This window comes from Lichenostomus cassidix, chromosome 4, assembly GCF_008360975.1.
Source record: "Lichenostomus cassidix isolate B80296 chromosome 4, HeHo_3.0, whole genome shotgun sequence".
In the NCBI taxonomy this organism is placed as follows: Eukaryota; Metazoa; Chordata; class Aves; order Passeriformes; family Meliphagidae; genus Lichenostomus; species Lichenostomus cassidix.
The window spans coordinates 19,170,143-19,188,367 of NC_139484.1; the positions used below are offsets into that span (position 1 = coordinate 19,170,143).

The window sequence follows — 18,225 nt, forward strand, 5'->3', positions numbered from 1 at the left end:
GTTAGTGACCACAAGAACTGATAAGAGCTCTTTGTCATCTAATCTTTACCAGTTCACTTTTCAGCACCAAGTCAAAGGACTGTGCTGCCCTCCATCTGAAATACCTGACTCACAAAGCCACAAGAGGTAAGTTACACAAGACCCATGGGGAGGCAGGGAAGCATTCACAGCCTCCTTCTGCACTCACTGAAAGCTTAAGGGGCTTGTTCAGGATGACACGGTTAATGAATCACTTCTTTTTCTAAGACAAGGACTCAAGGTGTGGGTTACCTCCCCTGTCATTCAGGGCAGAGTAGAGCAAGAATCTCTCACCCAGCCTCATATATCACTCTGACACTTCAGTAATTTTCTACAGGGAAAAGCACTGTCTGTAAAGTGCTAATGTGATCATTTTCCTTGCAGTATCAGCTACTAACCCTGCCTTCTTGCTTTTCATTTCTAGTTCCTCCTCTCCTTATGGGAAAAAAAGGAATGTCAAGTGCTAACAATTCAATCTGTTTTCCAAAAGGAAACAACAGTTTAACAAAAATAAACCACAACAAAATAAATTTATCCAAACTGCAATGAAAAGTGGATTGCAGTGGAAACTGCAATTAAAAGTGGATGCAAGTCCCTTAGTAAGAGCTTCTGCTAAGGAACCTGTAGAATTCCCAACGGCAAATGGCAGAGGTCAATGGCCAAGTGGCTGTATTTCAGTCTCTGACAGCACAAGTCATCTCAGGCAAGGAAAAACCACATCACAGCTAAGTCATTCTCCTCAGTTTCCTGTATCTGTCATTTGGCAGTGAATAATGAAGCCAAGTAACAGGAACTAATCCACTCTTAAACACTCCTATGCTGAGGAAAGAGCAGAGACTTTATTGAAAGCTATAGTGAAAACCATTTGTGTTTCAAATGGCCATTATTAAATGTATTTCCACAGGTATGATGTAGCAACAGAATAGGAGAAAATAGAAATTGCTGCAGGAATCTGCAACTTTAGAAAAATATTCAGAATTGCTCTCATTCACCTCCCATGAAATATTACTCAAGGAACATTTGGCTAATAAAATGTTTTAAACTTTGTCATTTCTTACATGCAGCTGATTATTTTAATAGCATATATAAGAGTTTAATTTCTCATTTCATTTAGACAGTAAAATAAATATTTTTCCATCATAACCTGCATTGAGTTCTGCTTTCCCTTCACTTCAAGAGGTCTTATTTCTGCCTCACTGCCAACTAGAACAAAGTCACACACATTTAGTTCTGCCACATACCAGATGAAAATCAGACCCTTTGGGTCATAACCCAGGTCTTTTCAAACACGTTTTCAGATCCAAGCAGATTCTCTGTAGTTTCAAATAGCTCAAGATCCATGCCAGAGACTGCAAACAAAACCTTGAAGTGTTCAGCTTATGACAGTGTCTAGTGCATCACAGTCTATTAACAAGCTTAACTAGATTTGAGGCAGACAAGATACACCTTTCTGTTCTTTTTTAGATGCTGGAAGTTGGTCAGAGAATTTATTTAAACAAACTAAATGTAATAGGCAGAGGCTACTCTTTCATAGAGGAATGTATACTTTGAATAAAGAACAACAGGCATATAGAGTTGAATTCAGTCTTCCTGAAAGTATGTAGAATTTATTTTTATAAAATGAAAATAATGAGAAAATTATCTTCAATTTACTGAATAGTCCACTTTCTCTGAGGCAAACCCTAAGTTTCTAGACAGTAGCTAGAGGCAAACAGCATAAAATGGGAAATGCATCCACAGATGAAAGCATGGGCTAAGAGCAGCACTGTATTTTTTAATACAAAGAATAAATGCAAAGGCTGAAAGCAACAGTGTGTCAATCAGTGCAGGAAACAGACAACAACTGCAGCAACAGAACTGGTTTTAAGATGTTTCATCAGCATAACTCACTTTACCTGTACTGTTTTTACTTGCTGGGACTGCAAGACAGAGGGCTGGGCGGCAGTGTTTATCAGCTGACTTCCCTGTGTCAAAGCTGAGACACCCACAACAGGTTTCACTTCCGACCGACCTCCAATGACAACTTTGATCTGCTGGCCTTGTACCTTGGAGTCTCCACTCTGGGCTGGGGACACGGCCTTCTGTGACTGCGGGAGCTGGCTGTGGGGTAATGCTAAAACGATAGGCTGGCCAGACTTGCCCAAAGTTGTTACAATCAGCTTTTGCCCGTCCGGTTTAATACTCTGACTGCCTATTTTAATATCGGTGGCCTTGTTCAGAATAATCTGATTGGCTGAGATAGTGACAGGGGTCTGAGCACCAAGTTTATGGAGGCCACCTGGAAAGGCAGGCTTTACAGCTGCATTCACATCAGCGGGTGGGGCTGTGGTGTTCAGTGCTGCATCTCCTGAGTGGCTGCTGGGCGCAGGAACCGATTCCGTGGTGACTGTGGCTGTAGTCGTGGCTGAGGAGTCGCTGGTGGAGCTTATGTTCACTATTTCTTCCAGTTCTGTTTCCATGGGAATAGACTCTCCCATCGGTGAAGACACGATAACGGCCTCGATGCTGTCGTCTTCCACCAGAGTTATGCCGGTGTCCATGATTTCCTCAGGGAGCAAGCTGTTGACTTCTGCTGAAACCACCTCCATTTTAGTAGCTGTGGCAGTGATGGCCGGAGCAGGTACTGCAATATTTTAAAAAGTTATTGGCTTCCAGAAACACATATTTTCAAAGCTTTATGAATAATATTACCCAAGAAGAAAATATAGTAGAATTTTTTCAGACTGTAAGTATTGTGCATGCACAGGAGGGATATAATGGAAAAAATCATTATCATAATGTAACAGATTGAGCTGAATTTACTCTCAGTAATGACTTACATCAAACCTCTCCAACATCATTTAACTGAAGTCAAATCAAGACATTACCAGTCCACTCTTCTCAACACAGTACACAAAGAAGCAGGGCTTCCCCCCGAAGATATGGGGGCACAGACATTTAATCTCACTGAAGTATAAAGCAAGAGTTAAATAGCTTTAAGAAAATCCAAGAGATGATGATGTATTCTCATACATGTCGATATTGATTAGCAGGTTATCTTGCTCAAGAGACTTGTTATCCATACCAGATGTAACATTCTTGCCAAATTTTCATTTTGGAAACCACAGAAAAACAAGCAGCTGTTTAGTGATGGACTTGAACAACCCCACAAGCTCAATCAACAGCCACCTATCCCAGGATCAAGCCAAAGCCCTGACTCTCACAAGATGAACAGATAATCCCTTGATGCTGGCTATGAAAAGAAGAGCTCGGTAATTTTTTTTTACTTAATACTCACCAGAAAATATAACACCCAAATTCATTAATAATTTGAAATGTGTTCTAAACACAAAACAAGTAACATCCCATATGAAAGAAAACAGAATTTTTTCAAGAGTACCCAAATCATATATTGAACAAACCCTTACAGTGAGATTCAAAGCCAGTCACTTCCACTTGAGAAACCTGACAGACACTGTTGGAAATGGTGACATGTGCCATTCCCCTAAAGCTGTATCACTGTCAGAGTCTGAAAACAGATCAGCTTAATAAGGCATTTTCCGCACTTGCTGACCCCATGAGCACACTTGGGCACTGGATGGGTGAGCACAGCACGTGGGTCTGTGTACACGCTCCTGAGTACTAATTATGAGCTCAAGGGGACAAAATCCTTGCAAATTCTGTTTCCTACTTGCTAGGAAAAGCAGAGCTGAGTTTTAATACTAATTCATGAGGAGCTGTGCCAGCAAAAACACTGACCAAATGCCGAGGTGACATTGTTTCCTCTGGAATAATTTTGGGCCCATTTTGTACAACAGCTAACTACAGAACAGCTGCATTTCACCCACAAGGTGGAATGACTGGGGAAAAAATCCCTGCTAGAATTACACAGTTTCCATGCCTAACTCCAGAGGCTATGCTGGAGCAGTCCATGGCCTCCCTGATTGCCAAGGGTGCCACTCTGATCCCCCTCACCTCAGAGTGGCAGCCAGATCAAACTGCTGTGACACTCAAGAAGCCTGAGCTGTTAAAGAACTCGACTGACAGTTAGACTCACTGCTCACTTATTGGCAGCCATTTAAAGATACAAAGTAACCTGATGTCACTGCCAGAAATACCTCCTTTGGAAAGCATTTCTCCCAAAGTAATGCCTGCACAGTGATGCCAGCACTGGTAACCAGCCCTAGACAAAACAGCCAACTCCTAAGGAGATGTTAGCAATAGAATCACAATGCTGCCTTAAAGTCAAATAGATTAACTGCATACAAGACTACTCAAAAATAGGAATAGCAAAGTAGATTATGTTTTTAAAAACAGCATATGTTAAGGCCACTAGGTCTTCTTCCGGAGCTGTGTCACTCGACTGTCACCTCAGCAACTTGCAAAGGTTTGCGGCTCAGATATTACAACTTCAAATTATTTCAGACACAAAAAAACTAAACCTCAAACCAAACCATCATCCTGTTCTATACTGATATGCACACAGGGCTTGGATCCAGAAGTTAAGACTCCTAGTGTCAGGCACAATCCATGTAATGATTGCCTCCAAGATTGAAAAGGAGGGAATAAACTAAATCAGACAGTGGGAAAATCACCTCACTCTGTAATTATAAATAATTTTAAATAACTTGCTTTTGGTTTGCATTTGTATATGTTTTCCCAAGAAGAAAGGCCATTCTTAGTACCTATTAACAGTATGACCATAAAGTACTGAAACATATCTAAGCAGTTCTATAGTTCAACAGTTATTTGCATTCTTTATCCTTGCCATTTGGTTATGTTGCAAAGCAGTGAGTAGTTATTAAACACATATCTCGTTGAAAGTATATTTATATTAAAATACATGGAGTCGAGCTTTTAAACAGCATTTTGAGTCCAAACCAACCAGTTTCAAGTCAAAATGCAGAAGGAAAAGAAACACAACACATCAAGTCTGGAATCTGAAACTGAGAAGTGAAAAGGAAAGAAACATTACTCATAGTTACTGAATTAACAGTTTATGGCAATCACATTGGAAGATTTTGCAGTTACCAGGTCTAGTCATTTTACACTGAGCCTCCATTAATGTATTCAGGCTAGTGTCATCAAGAAGAGCAAAAAAAAAACATAACACAACCCACTTGTCCTATTTCGTCATTGCATATTGGACATGACTGAAATAGATACATGAAAGGCAACAATGCAAATCCCATCCTGGCTATACCAGAGGCTGCTGTCAAAGGCAGCTTCAACATCCCTGCAGATTTTTACTTCTTGGTATTTAGCCAGGATTTCTCAACAGTTCAGCTGTTTATTTTTTACTAATGCTTTTATACTGTTTCCATTTTTCAGCTCCTCTACTAAAGCGATTATCAACAGTAAAAGCATGCCAACCTCTTTTAAGATTCTAACAGCCTTGAGATCATCAAGAAAGGGTAGAGAATTATTTTAACTATTGAAAACATTTGAACATTTCCTTCACTTCAGCATTTATGCTTTGAGTACTTGATAATGCACGATTTCTACCTACAACCCCGGGAAAAGATGCATCACTAAGTGTTTACTCAACACCTGCAGGAAAAAAAGTCTAGACCAAGGAAGGGTTTAAGCTTCAGACTGGGACACTTGACAAAAATCCTAGGTTCAGATTACTAAACACGTAATTTTAACCTATAAAATAAGGGCCATACAATCAAATAAAAGTTCACAAAGAAATTCACATACTGAAGATTCGTAAACATAGCTCAGCTTAGAGCACCCAAAAAGCCAAACACATTAATAAAAAAAGGACTAAAGCATATTGTCAACAAAGTCTTGGATCAACAACTTTGAAAAGTGCTAGGTACGGTAAGGAGGAGGTGAAGAACAAATTCTCAGCTTGGACGAACCACCTGTGATCATCCTACTCAGAGAACAGATTCCTACTCTTGATATTCACGAAGAAATATATATATATATATATATGATGTTGTAGAGGATAAAGGGGATTTGTAAAGAAGAGGATAAAGAAGACCAGGATTGTTGGCAAAAATACGGAATGGTGCCTGACAGGTACCTGTGAACTTTGATCTTTTTCTCTGTCTCTAGCATGTCACTGCAGAATCTTTAAGAAACTGTTAAAAGTATTGAGATCAATCATATCAACACCTTTGTCGACAGAACACCAAAACAGCCACACTGAAAAGGAAAATAAAAAAAATTAATATAATAAAGCACAGTGATCCACAAAAAAGTACACAAAACCCAAGACATAACAATGCTTGTACTTTATAGTAACTGCATTCTTTTACATGTTGAAACATCTCCATTTCACTAAGATAAGAATAGCTAACCTTTCAGTCTGCAACCACGAGCAGTTTGAGTGCAGTGCCATGTTACAAAACCATCAGGAAGGCTATGCACTGAAAGCAAAACACATGTTCATAAATTCAGATTATACAGCAACAAGGCTGCTGAGACCAGCTTTACATGAACTCCAGGGAAGGTGATGGATGTTAGCAAGACCATCACAATGAGGCAGAGGTCTAAGGAACTCATCACCATTTGTGGCTGCTTTAGTGATCCCCTTCCCATTCTCTTCTCACCTGGTGGTGTTCAGCCATGGGAACACTTTGCTATAACTTGACAGATTTAGGAACACTGGCCAGACCTGCCGTGAGTCACTGGCAACATTCATGTCCTAATCAAGTTCTCAGGTGTCGCTTTCACCAGGAAATAAGGAAATTCAATCAGTAACAGCTTTGGTATGAACACCTCTTAAAGTACAAAACAAACCCACACCATCCAAAATCAAAAGCCTCATAAATGCAATGCATCCAATATACCCCTAAAGAAGCAGGGATTCTCTTGGGATCAGTAAGAAAATGCTAAGTGAAACTAAATATCCTTGCCAGATACAGCAGTATCTGTTAGTAGCTCTTTAAATCTGGAACAGATACATTTAAGAGTAGCAAGTGCAAGTAAATTCAACTTCCCGAGCTAAAACCATGCAAAAGCCTTTTAAAAGAAGTATGAGGAAGAACAGTGAAGCCTGCCCTAAAAAAATGGGAGAATGAGGCTGAAAACTTGGGTCAGATGAATGGCAGAAAAGTAATAGTGAACAACCTAACAAGTAATTATTCACTGCAAGTACAGTGGACTCTAATGAAAATGAATACAAAAGAATGCAGCATCACCAATTAGTCAGTTCTAAAGGGGTAACATTTGGAATTTCCATTGCTGAGACAAAAGTGTGCCAACACCACCTCTTCTCTTTCCAATCAAAGTGCAGCAGAGGACCACCAGCAGGCTATGGCTCACATTTGAGGATTTTAAAACTCAAAAGTCCCACAGTATTTGTATGGCTGCACTCATAAAATTGACATATTTAAACCTTAACTAGCACAGGTTTAAAAACACAATATATTTCATTCCTAAATCCATTCATTATAACAAAGGGAAAAGCAGAAAGGAGGGGAAATACAGAATGGATCCTTGATGATTTAGTGGAGAAGCATGAGATGCTGTCAACCACATTTTAGGTGCTTAAAGGCTTTTCAAATTTTTCAGCTTCTGCTTATATGCCAGTATTGGACAGAGCAGATATGTAAACTCCTGAAGGCTGCTGAGCTTAAGAAATCTAATTTTTTACGGTCTTAATACTTACAGATTAAGCAATTTGAAATAGCCAGGCCTCAGATGCCAGTGCCTAGAACTTTCTGCTGGGGCAGCAGACCTGCCTGCAAAAGGGGTGCTTGGGTGTTGGACCTCCTGCAGCAGGTGGTACGAAGGAGTTGGATGGCTGGTTCCAAGCACAGGCTGCAGCAAACTCACAGTCCACAGCCAAAGAGCCAAAAACTCCCCCACCAGCACACCCAGAAGGTTCAGGGCAATAATGCAGAGAAATGGAGGCTTGCAATGGCAAGGACTGGCAGGAGGAAGAGACTTCTCCCAAAGGCTGAAGTGCCCTTGCCAAACTGCTTCACTGCCTTGCAGACTGAAGAGCAAAGACCCATCACACCAGGAAAGATGCTGGAGCTAAGGCAGCCCCATCTACTCCCCGTGCCACCAGCAGGGGTTTGGGTACTCAGACCATGGGAGTCCTTAGGAGAAACCTGGTCTGTGAGGGACTGATGGGGTCTGTCTGTCAGAGAAAGGAAAGAGATCTTCATTCATAGGTTTGTCTGGATGGTTTTTGAGGAGGGTTTTAAACTAAAGTTGTCAGAAGAGGGGAACCAAGGGTTGTGATGTGGAGCAGAACCTGGTTGGAGGCCTGTAGCCACCAGTGCTCCCCAACGGGTCAGTACCGGGTCTGGTCCTGCTCCATTTGTTAAATGACCTGGATGAAGGGACAGAGGGCATCCTCAGCAAGTTTGTGGATGATACAAAACTGGGAAGAGCAGCTGATACACTAATGGGTTGTGCTACCATTCAGTGAGACTTGGACTGAGAGGAACCTAATGAAATTTATCACCAGCAGGTGCAGGGTCCTACACCTGGTGAGGAATAATCCCACACACCAGGCTGGGGGTTGACCTGCTGGAAAGCAGCTCTGTGGAGAAGGACCTGGGAGTTGCAGGGGACAAGTTCCCTGCAAGCCAGTAGTGTGTGCCCCTGTGGCCAAGGCCAGTGGTATCCTGGGGTGTGTTAGGAACAATGTGGTCACTACCTAGAACTGCTGGCCAGAGAGGTTTTGGAGTGTCCTTTCCTGCGGAAACCCACCTGGACCTGTAAACCAAACACATGTAACCTGCCCTAGGTTTGATTGTACTAGATGATCTCCAGAGGTCCCTTCCAACTCCAACCATTCTGTGATTCTGTGAGCAGTTGGAAGCTGCAACAATTTGGAAATTCTGGAAGTGGAAAAGAGATTCAAGTACAATCAAGTGGAAATGCTGCACTGCAGTAGGAATTCATTCACCTACTCTGATTCCTCTTCCTAATCTTCCAGCTCTTGGGATGGAGGGGAAAAAAAGCATGTTGCAATTATTCAACCATGAAACAGTTACTAAGCTCTCCATGCTGCTGTAATTAACATATAGTACTACAAAATACTGACAAGGACAATTAAAACATATTAAGCAGCCCCTCCCTCACAAAAAAACCCCAATACACAGAGGAAGAAAGATTATGTTCTTTATAAATATACTGTAAAGAATATTTTAAAGTTTCCAAAAATTCATGTCTTACTGTCTTCAGAACAGAAATGTTACAACTGTATCTTCTTCCTTCACACAACAGCTGCTACAAATATACTTTAAGACTCAGCTATCCTGTGACCTATAGCTGTTTTCTTCACATCAGGACTATTTCCCACATTAAAGGAATCACAGCATGCTACCACAGAAATTTGATTACACACACCAAGTACAGAAGCAATTTTCACAATTAAACTAACAAGGACTTTAGAAAGTGTACATAACCAAAAATCCCCATGAGTCAGTGCCTTTCAAGCAAAATGAAAGGTGGGGAGAGAAGAAGGAAAAAAGCTATAACTAAGTTTTCGATAAAAGCAGCATATCATACAAATTGCAAATGGTGGAGTTATGTTACATGTACAAGTGAGTGCACTGTTTCCTAGAAAACCAGCATTTCAAAATACTGAGATATCTAGCTCTGGATTAGACAATTCCTATTTCACCAGAAGAAAATACTACATTGCCCAAAGGTACTATCTATTACAAAAGAAGATTATTAAGGAAGAACATTCCAGCCATTGTGAGGTGCTGAGCAGTATTACTGCACAAAACACTAAAAAACTCCAAGCACTCATCCAGAATCATTAGTTGAAATCTTAAACACTGCTTGTTTACCACATTTTACAGCAACTTTCCAGGAAAGTACTAGAAATTACATTTCATGCAGCAGAATACTTCAAAGCAATTCAGTTTGCCTTCTGTAATGGGAAACAATGTTCTACTCTCAAGCGGAGCTTTAGGCAAACTAAAAATAAAATAGAAACTAAAAAGTCAGAACATTTCCCCTCACCCTTTCCTTGGTTTGCATGCCAGTTTCAGTCATTTTCAAAACACACCATAGCACAAAAGCTAAAATACAGAATTTCACAGGTGCAATGACCACTAAACACTTTCTGAAGGTGTTCTCTGCAGTGAACAATCCAAATTTTGGGTTCACAGATTCTAGGGCCTTCACATTTAATCTAGCACTTCTAACCTTGTGTTCCATACAAACTTTGGTGAAAGACAAAAATACTGAAACCCTAAAATAACTTCAAATAATTTAATTTTTTGCAGTGTTTACTAGGCCAATAGTAAGGCATTAAGAATCTAAAGTTAAATTGAGTAAATATGTGGTGAACTTAGTTTGACTGATTAAAAAAAAAACCAAACAAAACAAACAAACCTGAAATGTGAAGAGTACTTACTCCTAGGCCCCCAAAAATGCAGATTTTTGTCTTCTATATATAGATTGAAATAAAGATCTTGCTTTCCAAACTCCGGAATGTGAATTCAATGAACCACTTGAATGTGAGGCTACACAAAAATTCAGAGACACAGCAATATCACACCAAGAACACTCTTAACAACAAGTGTGAAAACTATCACCATAGGCTTGATATCAACTTTCCCACAGACTTTTAGCAGGTGTTATCATATTGTACACGTTTAAGATCAGGCTTGCTGCCAGCAATTTCAGCAAGTTTTAGGACTGTATTTATGAACATTTATTTATGAAGATTTCATCACAACAGAATTGTAACCTACCAGTTTTACTGAGATTTTGCCAACTGGGAAGCACAATGATTATGCAGTGCATCACATCTATACTACACCAGTACTTTCCGCTTGGGAGGTACAATACATGAAGATCATTATAATTGAAACAAAAACCCCACACATGACACTTATTTCAGTGGAGTATTTAATTTCAAAAAATATGCTAAAATGGCACAGAAAGCATTTTGCCCTAACAATTTAATTCCTTGTGTGTCTTATGCAATCATGTAATTCTTTTCAAAGTTAGAACACCACAGAGATGAAAACCAGAAAAAGAATCTTAAGACGATAAAGCACAGTACTTTAAAGGTAGTACTGTCAAGATCTGAACAGCAGTGAGAGTTGCTGTGGCCACTACTGCTTTTTAAACTCATCCTAGAAATCCAAGCTGGCTTTCCTAATTTTTGAGTCCAGTGGAGCATTAGAACAAAAATTAAAATAGCACAGTTACATTGCAGTGATTTGCAGGAAAACATGCTTCTAGCTGCAGATCTCAGCAGTTTTACCAGCTTTAAACATGACAACACTTCACAAGAACAGAATATGTTTACTTGCAGAGGGGCTGAGCTGAAGATAAATAGCTCTCCAGCAGGCAAACCATGACTTCTTTCAGATTCCAAAAACACTATTAGCACCTCCATCCCACTTTAATCTCTAGATAAAGCACCTCTGTATTCCTTTTGGGAAACCGTATTTAAACAACTAGGACTGTGCAACAGCTGATTTAATTTTGTGGAATGAAATTCCACATTAAGATTTTGAGTCAAGAGATCAATTCAATAGGAAAAATGGGAATTGCAGTGGAATCTTCATCTCTGCTCCGTACCATGTGGGTCACCTCAAACGCAGGCTTTTCAGACGTCTGAAGCCTCATGTGTAATAACATAAGAGGTTGAAGAGCTTCTGAAACACAAACTGGTAAGTTTCATTAGCTGTAGGTAAAAAAACCTGAACAGTTATGGGTAAACACTTCAAAAAACCCCAAAAACTTACAGTCAGGACTAGCCAGAAAGAAGCATTCTGCTGACTAGGACCACAACCTAGTGCAACCTTTGTTTTCAATGTGCTGAAAGTGACACATCGAGATACTGACACTGTAGCTTATTCTATCCCTGGAAAAGCTTTATTCCAGACTATATGCCAAGGCCACTTAGAGTTCTTCGTATGCACCCTCCATGCTGCTCACTGGGAAGCCTGTTCCAGTACCCAACCACTCTCTGGGAGAAGAACCTTTTTCTAATACCTAACCTAAGCAATCAGGAGGCTTTGAGAAATGCCCCAAATCTGTCCTTACAGGATACCCTTCCAAATTCGATTTCCCTGGCAAACATGCTTAACCATCAGTTGGACAAGTCACCACTACACTGTCTGAGTTGATACAGATTCAGAATGTTCATCTCATTCTCAGAATTACTAAGCGAAGAAACAATATGCAAAGCCTTAACTGTGGAAAAATGGAAAAAGTTGTTTAGCTTCTTTTTATGTAGCAAGACCTAGCTCTTTACTACATCTAAAACCACTTTGTATATACAAAAGAAGCTTTTGCCAACTGTCAATTCATAATTTTGATGACTGGATATTAGCAGTGAGTAACATGACAGGACACTGGAGCTGACCTACAGCTTGGCAGGTTCTCTGCTGTGACTCAGCTGCCCTAGTTCATCACTACACAGTTAATAGCACCCCAAAGCCAGAAAGAGCTGGACACACCTGAACCAGAGGGTGTCACTCCATTAATTCTCCCACAATTCAGCTCAGGACACACACCCAAGCAGCTCAGTCAAACTGTACAGTGAACCCAGCAGCAGCAACAGAACACATAAATGACCATGGGATACCTCTCTGTGCAAAATCCTATTGCATCTGCATTTATCAATGTCATCAAGAATTTTTGTTAAGAATCCAGGACATCCAACTTGTCAAAACCTTTTATTCAACCTATTTCTTTTTGCTGACATAACACCAAAAATCACCTTCCTGTTCAACAAAGAACAAGCTCTTATTTTTCCCAGTCATTAAGTAGCAATGTAAAAATTCTCAAGTAGCTTTCCTCTTGCCCACTTTCTCCTTCTCTCCTGGGGGAATCCACATTTTTTTGTCCACAAGAAACAGGAGTGACAAACTTCGCTAATATCATTGAATGCAAAACTGACTACAGCCTCGCTGGTCATTCCAGTGTAGCCAGTCCACAGCACTGGCACCAAAACTAATCTCTGCAAATGGAAAAACACCCATGGGTCATTTAATGGTCCAAGTATTCTCCTAGCAAAGAGAAAACTTATTTTCAGAAAAGATCAATGCATAACAACACAAGGCTCACAGTTCCCAGAGATTCTTGAGTGCTTACCAGTGCAAGGGATTTAGAACACCTACCTATGCAAAGTAGAATCAAGCTACAGTTTAGAAAGTGAAGCTCACTTGTTTGCCTAAGTTGATTTCAAGGGGAAAACAAATAAATCTTAGAGAAACAAATCCTTTTATTGAGTCATTTTATAACCAAAACAAACTAAAGCACAGGCTAGTTAATCTCCTTGTTTGCTGTGTTCTCTCATCCCTTTTTGACAAGCAAGCACACCAGCAATTCCAGGCAACTGAAATTCACAAAGAATGGCACAAAAAAAATTAGGAAATGCAGTTCTTAAGAAACTCTTAAGAGACACCAGACATGTTTTCATTCATTTGTTAGAAAAGCCTCCACAGAAGCATATATATACCCAAGACTCTCAGCACTGCTGGTATATTGTCAAATGAAAGAGCACAACTGCATGTAGGTGATTTTGCTGTACTACAATTATCCTAATTAATTGTCATTCTTCAATTTTGCCATCTTTTCAATAATGGGTAAAATAGTGTCATTCATTTTAGGCATTCTCCATTTTCTTACTCTCTCTGACACTATGTTTTGTCTCTAAAATTGAAAGGTTTGTTTTGTCATAAAGCAAGGAATTACAAAATCCCTCAGCACTGTGTTTTTTCAACAGAGAGGCTTTTGTTTAAGCTTACTGAGCTAGAGATGCTTTAACAAAATGGATGTAATGAAACCAGTAAAAGATGAATCCATGAGGAAGCTACGATTAACAAGGGTAAGTGGAAAAATTAATCATCTAAGACTGCAAACTCACCATGTTTGCATATGTAATAGCAGACTGAAAGCAAACAGTTTTAACACAGTAACAAAATATGTATGTGGAGCACAGACAAAATAATTTCCACTCTTTCCCAATCTCTACATATGACAAGACATGGAAGCAGTTTGTCTGCATGCTTCCCAGAGGATCATGGCTCTAGATTTATCAAATACAATACCAATGGCAAACTATAGCAAGGGAAAAACCCCAACCTCACTCTTTATCAAATGCTGAATACATAACTAGTGTAAGTATCCAGTCTTTCTTCCAACAGCTACAAGGAATATTTGAAGAAAATACCTGGTGTTCTTCTACCACAAATTAACCATCTATAGACACAAAATAGTTCCCAAGGCAACCATAATTCCCTCAACCAACACAGCCATTCCCCTCCCATTACTCTACGTTCTGCTAAGTGAGTGCTTGCTGCCTGACACAGCACACAAACAACGGTGTGCAGCAGATCAGAAGAATGGGCAAGGTACACAAATTAGCAACTCCTACGTGTTTAAACTGACAGTTGTTAAGTGATATGTACATGAGAATTTTAGGTTACACAGTTGAGGTTTTTGGTTTTATTTTGGTTTTTTTCCATGGAAAGGTTGCTGAAGCTCATGTTTCCACTGCCATGATTATAATAGAGGTGCTAGCTGGTTTCTTTTTAAGAATGGACAGAGAAAAACCAAACCAACAAAACAGTAACTTCTCGTCCACATACCAGTTACAAGGAGATCCTTCTTCCCCTATCAAGTTCTGGGTAATTTATGCTTCCATTGTAATTTTAAGAGGAAAAGCAAAAACTAAAAAACCTTACATGTCAACAAACTCTTAACAATACACTAATAAAACAAGCACCTGCTACAATTTTAGAGCATTTAATGTGAGCAGTATCCTAGCAGTACCTTTCCTGCACTGTTATTTCAAAGAGCATAATTTGCTACTTTGACCACTGTGTGCACACCAGCAGCAGCATTACTTTCCTTACATTTCAATTTCCCGTGTATATTAAGCCAGCATTTGGCATCTGCCCTTTCGTTTCCATACATTCCCCCTCCTTGTGCTAGCAAACATCTGTGTAGCTGCAAGGGCAGCCCAGATGAAGGAGCCAGGCTGGAGCAAAGACATCCAAACCCAACTCCAGGTTGTCACTGCCCCATTTTCTCCATGCCACTGACACTGGTGTTCAACCCAGGAAGAAAACTACTCCACAAAGTAGTAAGCAAATTCTGGTGAGTCAGTGTGCTGAGATTGCTCAGTTCAAAGTCTATGAGCACCACAGCTGCACCAAGGGGTCACACCTCAAAGACTTCTCCCAGAAACAACAGTTTCATCCAAGGAGGACAAAATTCTTGAGTCTATAACAGAAACTGCTGTTACTCCAAAGGAAGAAAAACCCCAAAAGAGTCAGTCCCTACAGGTGGGGATTCAGTATGTACCTAGAACTCATACAACAGATCAAAGCAGAGCCCAAAACTATGGACACAATCCTCATGGGAGCAGCAACACGTCTGACAGCAGAAGGATGGCTTTTGAAGGAGAGCGACACACAAGTTAAGGAGCCACCAATCTTCATCCACATCTGGAACATGAGAATCTCTCACATCGTGTAGCTTTGCGCCCCATGACTGATCAAGGGATTACTCTGTCACTCTCACTTTTTCTTGGGCAAGAACATTTTTTTCCAGACTTCTAATGTTGTCAGGTGAGCAAGCCTAGTCAAAGGCTGTACTGAAAGCCACATGCTGCTTATCATGTTTCTGAGCAACTGAGGAAACCAAGCTACTCAAATATAAGGCCTGGCAAAATACAAACCTTCGAAACAAGAAGTCAAGAAACGTTTTCCACTTCTCACTGGGAGCTTCTGAAACTAAGAAGAATAATAAAAAACCAAAACCAAGCAATCCTGAGTTTATCTCCTAATGTCTTCATTACTTCTAATTAAGTACCCCACCACATCCTCCCACTGCTGTAGTGTACAAACTCTGGAGGATATCAGGATGTGCTTGTCACAGCATGTGACAAAGAAAGCATGACCTCTATAGCACATATAGGGAACAAAAGCACAGACCAAGCGACAGAAAAGGAACCACAATTTATTGCTGAAGCAGAAACCAAATCCACCCCCAATCTACTTTAGTCCCCCCTGCAAATACTTTTCCAACAAGTGTACGGGAAAGTATCCTAAGGAGCTCTGATGTTTCTTCCAAATCTAAAACAAAAGATATTGCAGTGTATAAAATAACATCGCTAAGGCTGAATTGTGACAGTACTCTTCATCACCACCCTTCATATTTACCTGTGGTTAGCAGATATTCCATCTGAAAGCATTTAAAACTTCTCAAGAATTCTGGCTGAATTGTTCAGAGCATTCAGTTACAAACTATCTGAGCGTGGACATCACTGGAGTATAAGCAAACCAAACATCAGCAGATAGTTCTTGATACATAAGCTGAACAAGCAACCTTGCATAACAAACTGTTGAAGCTTACCCCATTACAACAAGCATGAAGTACTTTTTTAACCCGTTAGAGAAGCTGGGCTGTATTTTCTAACACACTCTCCAAGCTAGCCTGGAAGAGTGTTTGGCCTACAGAGCAATACAGCCACACATCTCTCTCTAGGTTGATGCAACTCTGTACAAGGCATGTAACCAACAGTTACCACTTGCTGACAGATTTATAAACTGGGTATCTTGACTTATAATAATTTTAAAAAAAGACAAATCTAATGTATTTTAGATTTTTACAGAAGGATTTCACTGACAGAAGAAGTATTTTTGGCTAATAACCCACTATTCTTCTTGTCTCCAACAAGCCAAAAGCCATTGAGAAGAAAATAACCACATACTCAAGGATTCATTACCTGTTTGTTATTGCCAGCTTCATGTAAACATTGCAAAGGGTACTTCAAATTATTTTTCTATATTCAGTATTTCCTACAGTAACTGTACTATATCAAGGAACTGTTCAGAAGGATGAAACTAATGAAAGGTGATTTAAATATCTGTTATTTTCTCACCTGACATCTTAAGTCTGAGAGCTTTCCTTGTGATTATGGTATATTCCAGTGGACAGTTTCACATGCTCTCAATACCACAGGGCTCTCCAGAACCCAAATCCTCAATATCAAGCATTACGTAATTACTACATGATGTGCTTCAAAGTCAAGGCCACAAGTAATTAAAAACACATTCTGAATACTGATATACCTCATAACAAGCAAGAATGGTGACACGAAAAGCTGGAACTATCCCAGAAGATGGTCCAACTACATTCACAGAATCCCAGAATCGTTACGTTTGAAAAGCACCTCTGGAGATGAGCCAGTCCAACCTCCCTGCCAAGACAGGGCCACTTGGAGCAGGTGACACAGGACCACAGTCAGGCGGGTTTCAAATGTCTCCAGAGAGGGAGACTCCACAACCTCCTTGGGCAGCTGTTCCAGTGCTCTGCCACCCTCAACAAGTTTTTCCTTGTGTTGAGGTGAAACTTCTTGTATTTTAGTTTATGGCCATTTATCCTTATACTGTTGCTGGGCACCACTAAAAAGTCTGCCACCATCCTCTTGGCGCCCACCTTTGAGATATTGACACACATTAATGACATCGACCTTCTCTAGACTAGACAGGCCCAGCTGCCATAACCTCTACTCATAAGACAGATGCTCCAGACCCTTCATCATCTTTGTGGCCTCCGCTGGACCCTCTCCAGTAGCTCCTTGCTTTCTTTGCACGGAGGAGCCCAGAAGCGGACACATTCCCTTGGAGCTGGGGCTGTTCACAGCCGGGCAGCGCAGCGCACAGGTGCGCCCCGGCACCGGGGAGAGCCGCGGAAGCACCGCACCCGCTCCCCGGGGCAGAGCCGGAGCGAGCATCCCGCCGACACAAGCGGGACGTCCTCACCCACCCGGGGCCGAGCCCGGCGCGGCCCCGCCGGCTGCCCGGTCTCCTCGGGTGGCGTACGCCGACGAGCTCGGCGAGCAGCCCGGGCCCCGGAGCCGCCCGACGCGCTGTCCCCGGGCCAGCCGGGCCCCGCCGGCTCCGGGCCCGGCGCGACTAGTCCCGGCGGCCGCCAGCCCCGCGCGGTGCCGCCAGCGCGGCCGCTCCCCCCGCGCCCCCCGGGCCGGATCTCACCTCGCGGGGGCGGCCCGGGCCCGTCAGCGCCGGCGGCCGCCGCCGTATTTCGAAAGATCCGCCATTTTCAGCCCGTCACCGCCACTCCCGCCCCCGCCGCACCTGCCCCCGCCGCCCCGCCCCGGCGCCGCCCCCGAGCCGCGAACCCCAACCCCTTCCGCACCGGCGGGTCCCGCGCAGACCCCGCTCCGGAGGGGAGCCTCGCGGCGCCTCGGGGCCGCCGTGACCCCACCGCTCCGCCGCGGCTCCGGGCGCAGCTGACCCCGGCGAGCGG

The 18,225-nt window shown here is 41.7% G+C and overlaps 1 protein-coding gene across 6 annotated transcripts in view; it reads right to left on the reverse strand.

Moving 5' to 3' along the window:
* LIN54 (lin-54 DREAM MuvB core complex component) overlaps positions 1 to 18,225 on the reverse strand; it is a 40,349-nt gene that overhangs the window by 21,755 nt on the left and 369 nt on the right. For 3 of the 6 annotated variants that reach the window (XM_085058124.1, XM_085058123.1, XM_085058120.1), the window contains exon 2: positions 1,914 to 2,641. In XM_085058124.1, coding sequence (XP_084914250.1) covers positions 1,914 to 2,606 — 693 coding nt within the window. In that variant the 5' untranslated portion in view covers positions 2,607 to 2,641. Of the gene's footprint in view, positions 1 to 1,913; positions 2,642 to 17,951; positions 18,068 to 18,114; positions 18,134 to 18,225 lie in introns of those variants that run through there. The other 3 variants (XM_085058125.1, XM_085058122.1, XM_085058121.1) reach the window with 2 other exon arrangements.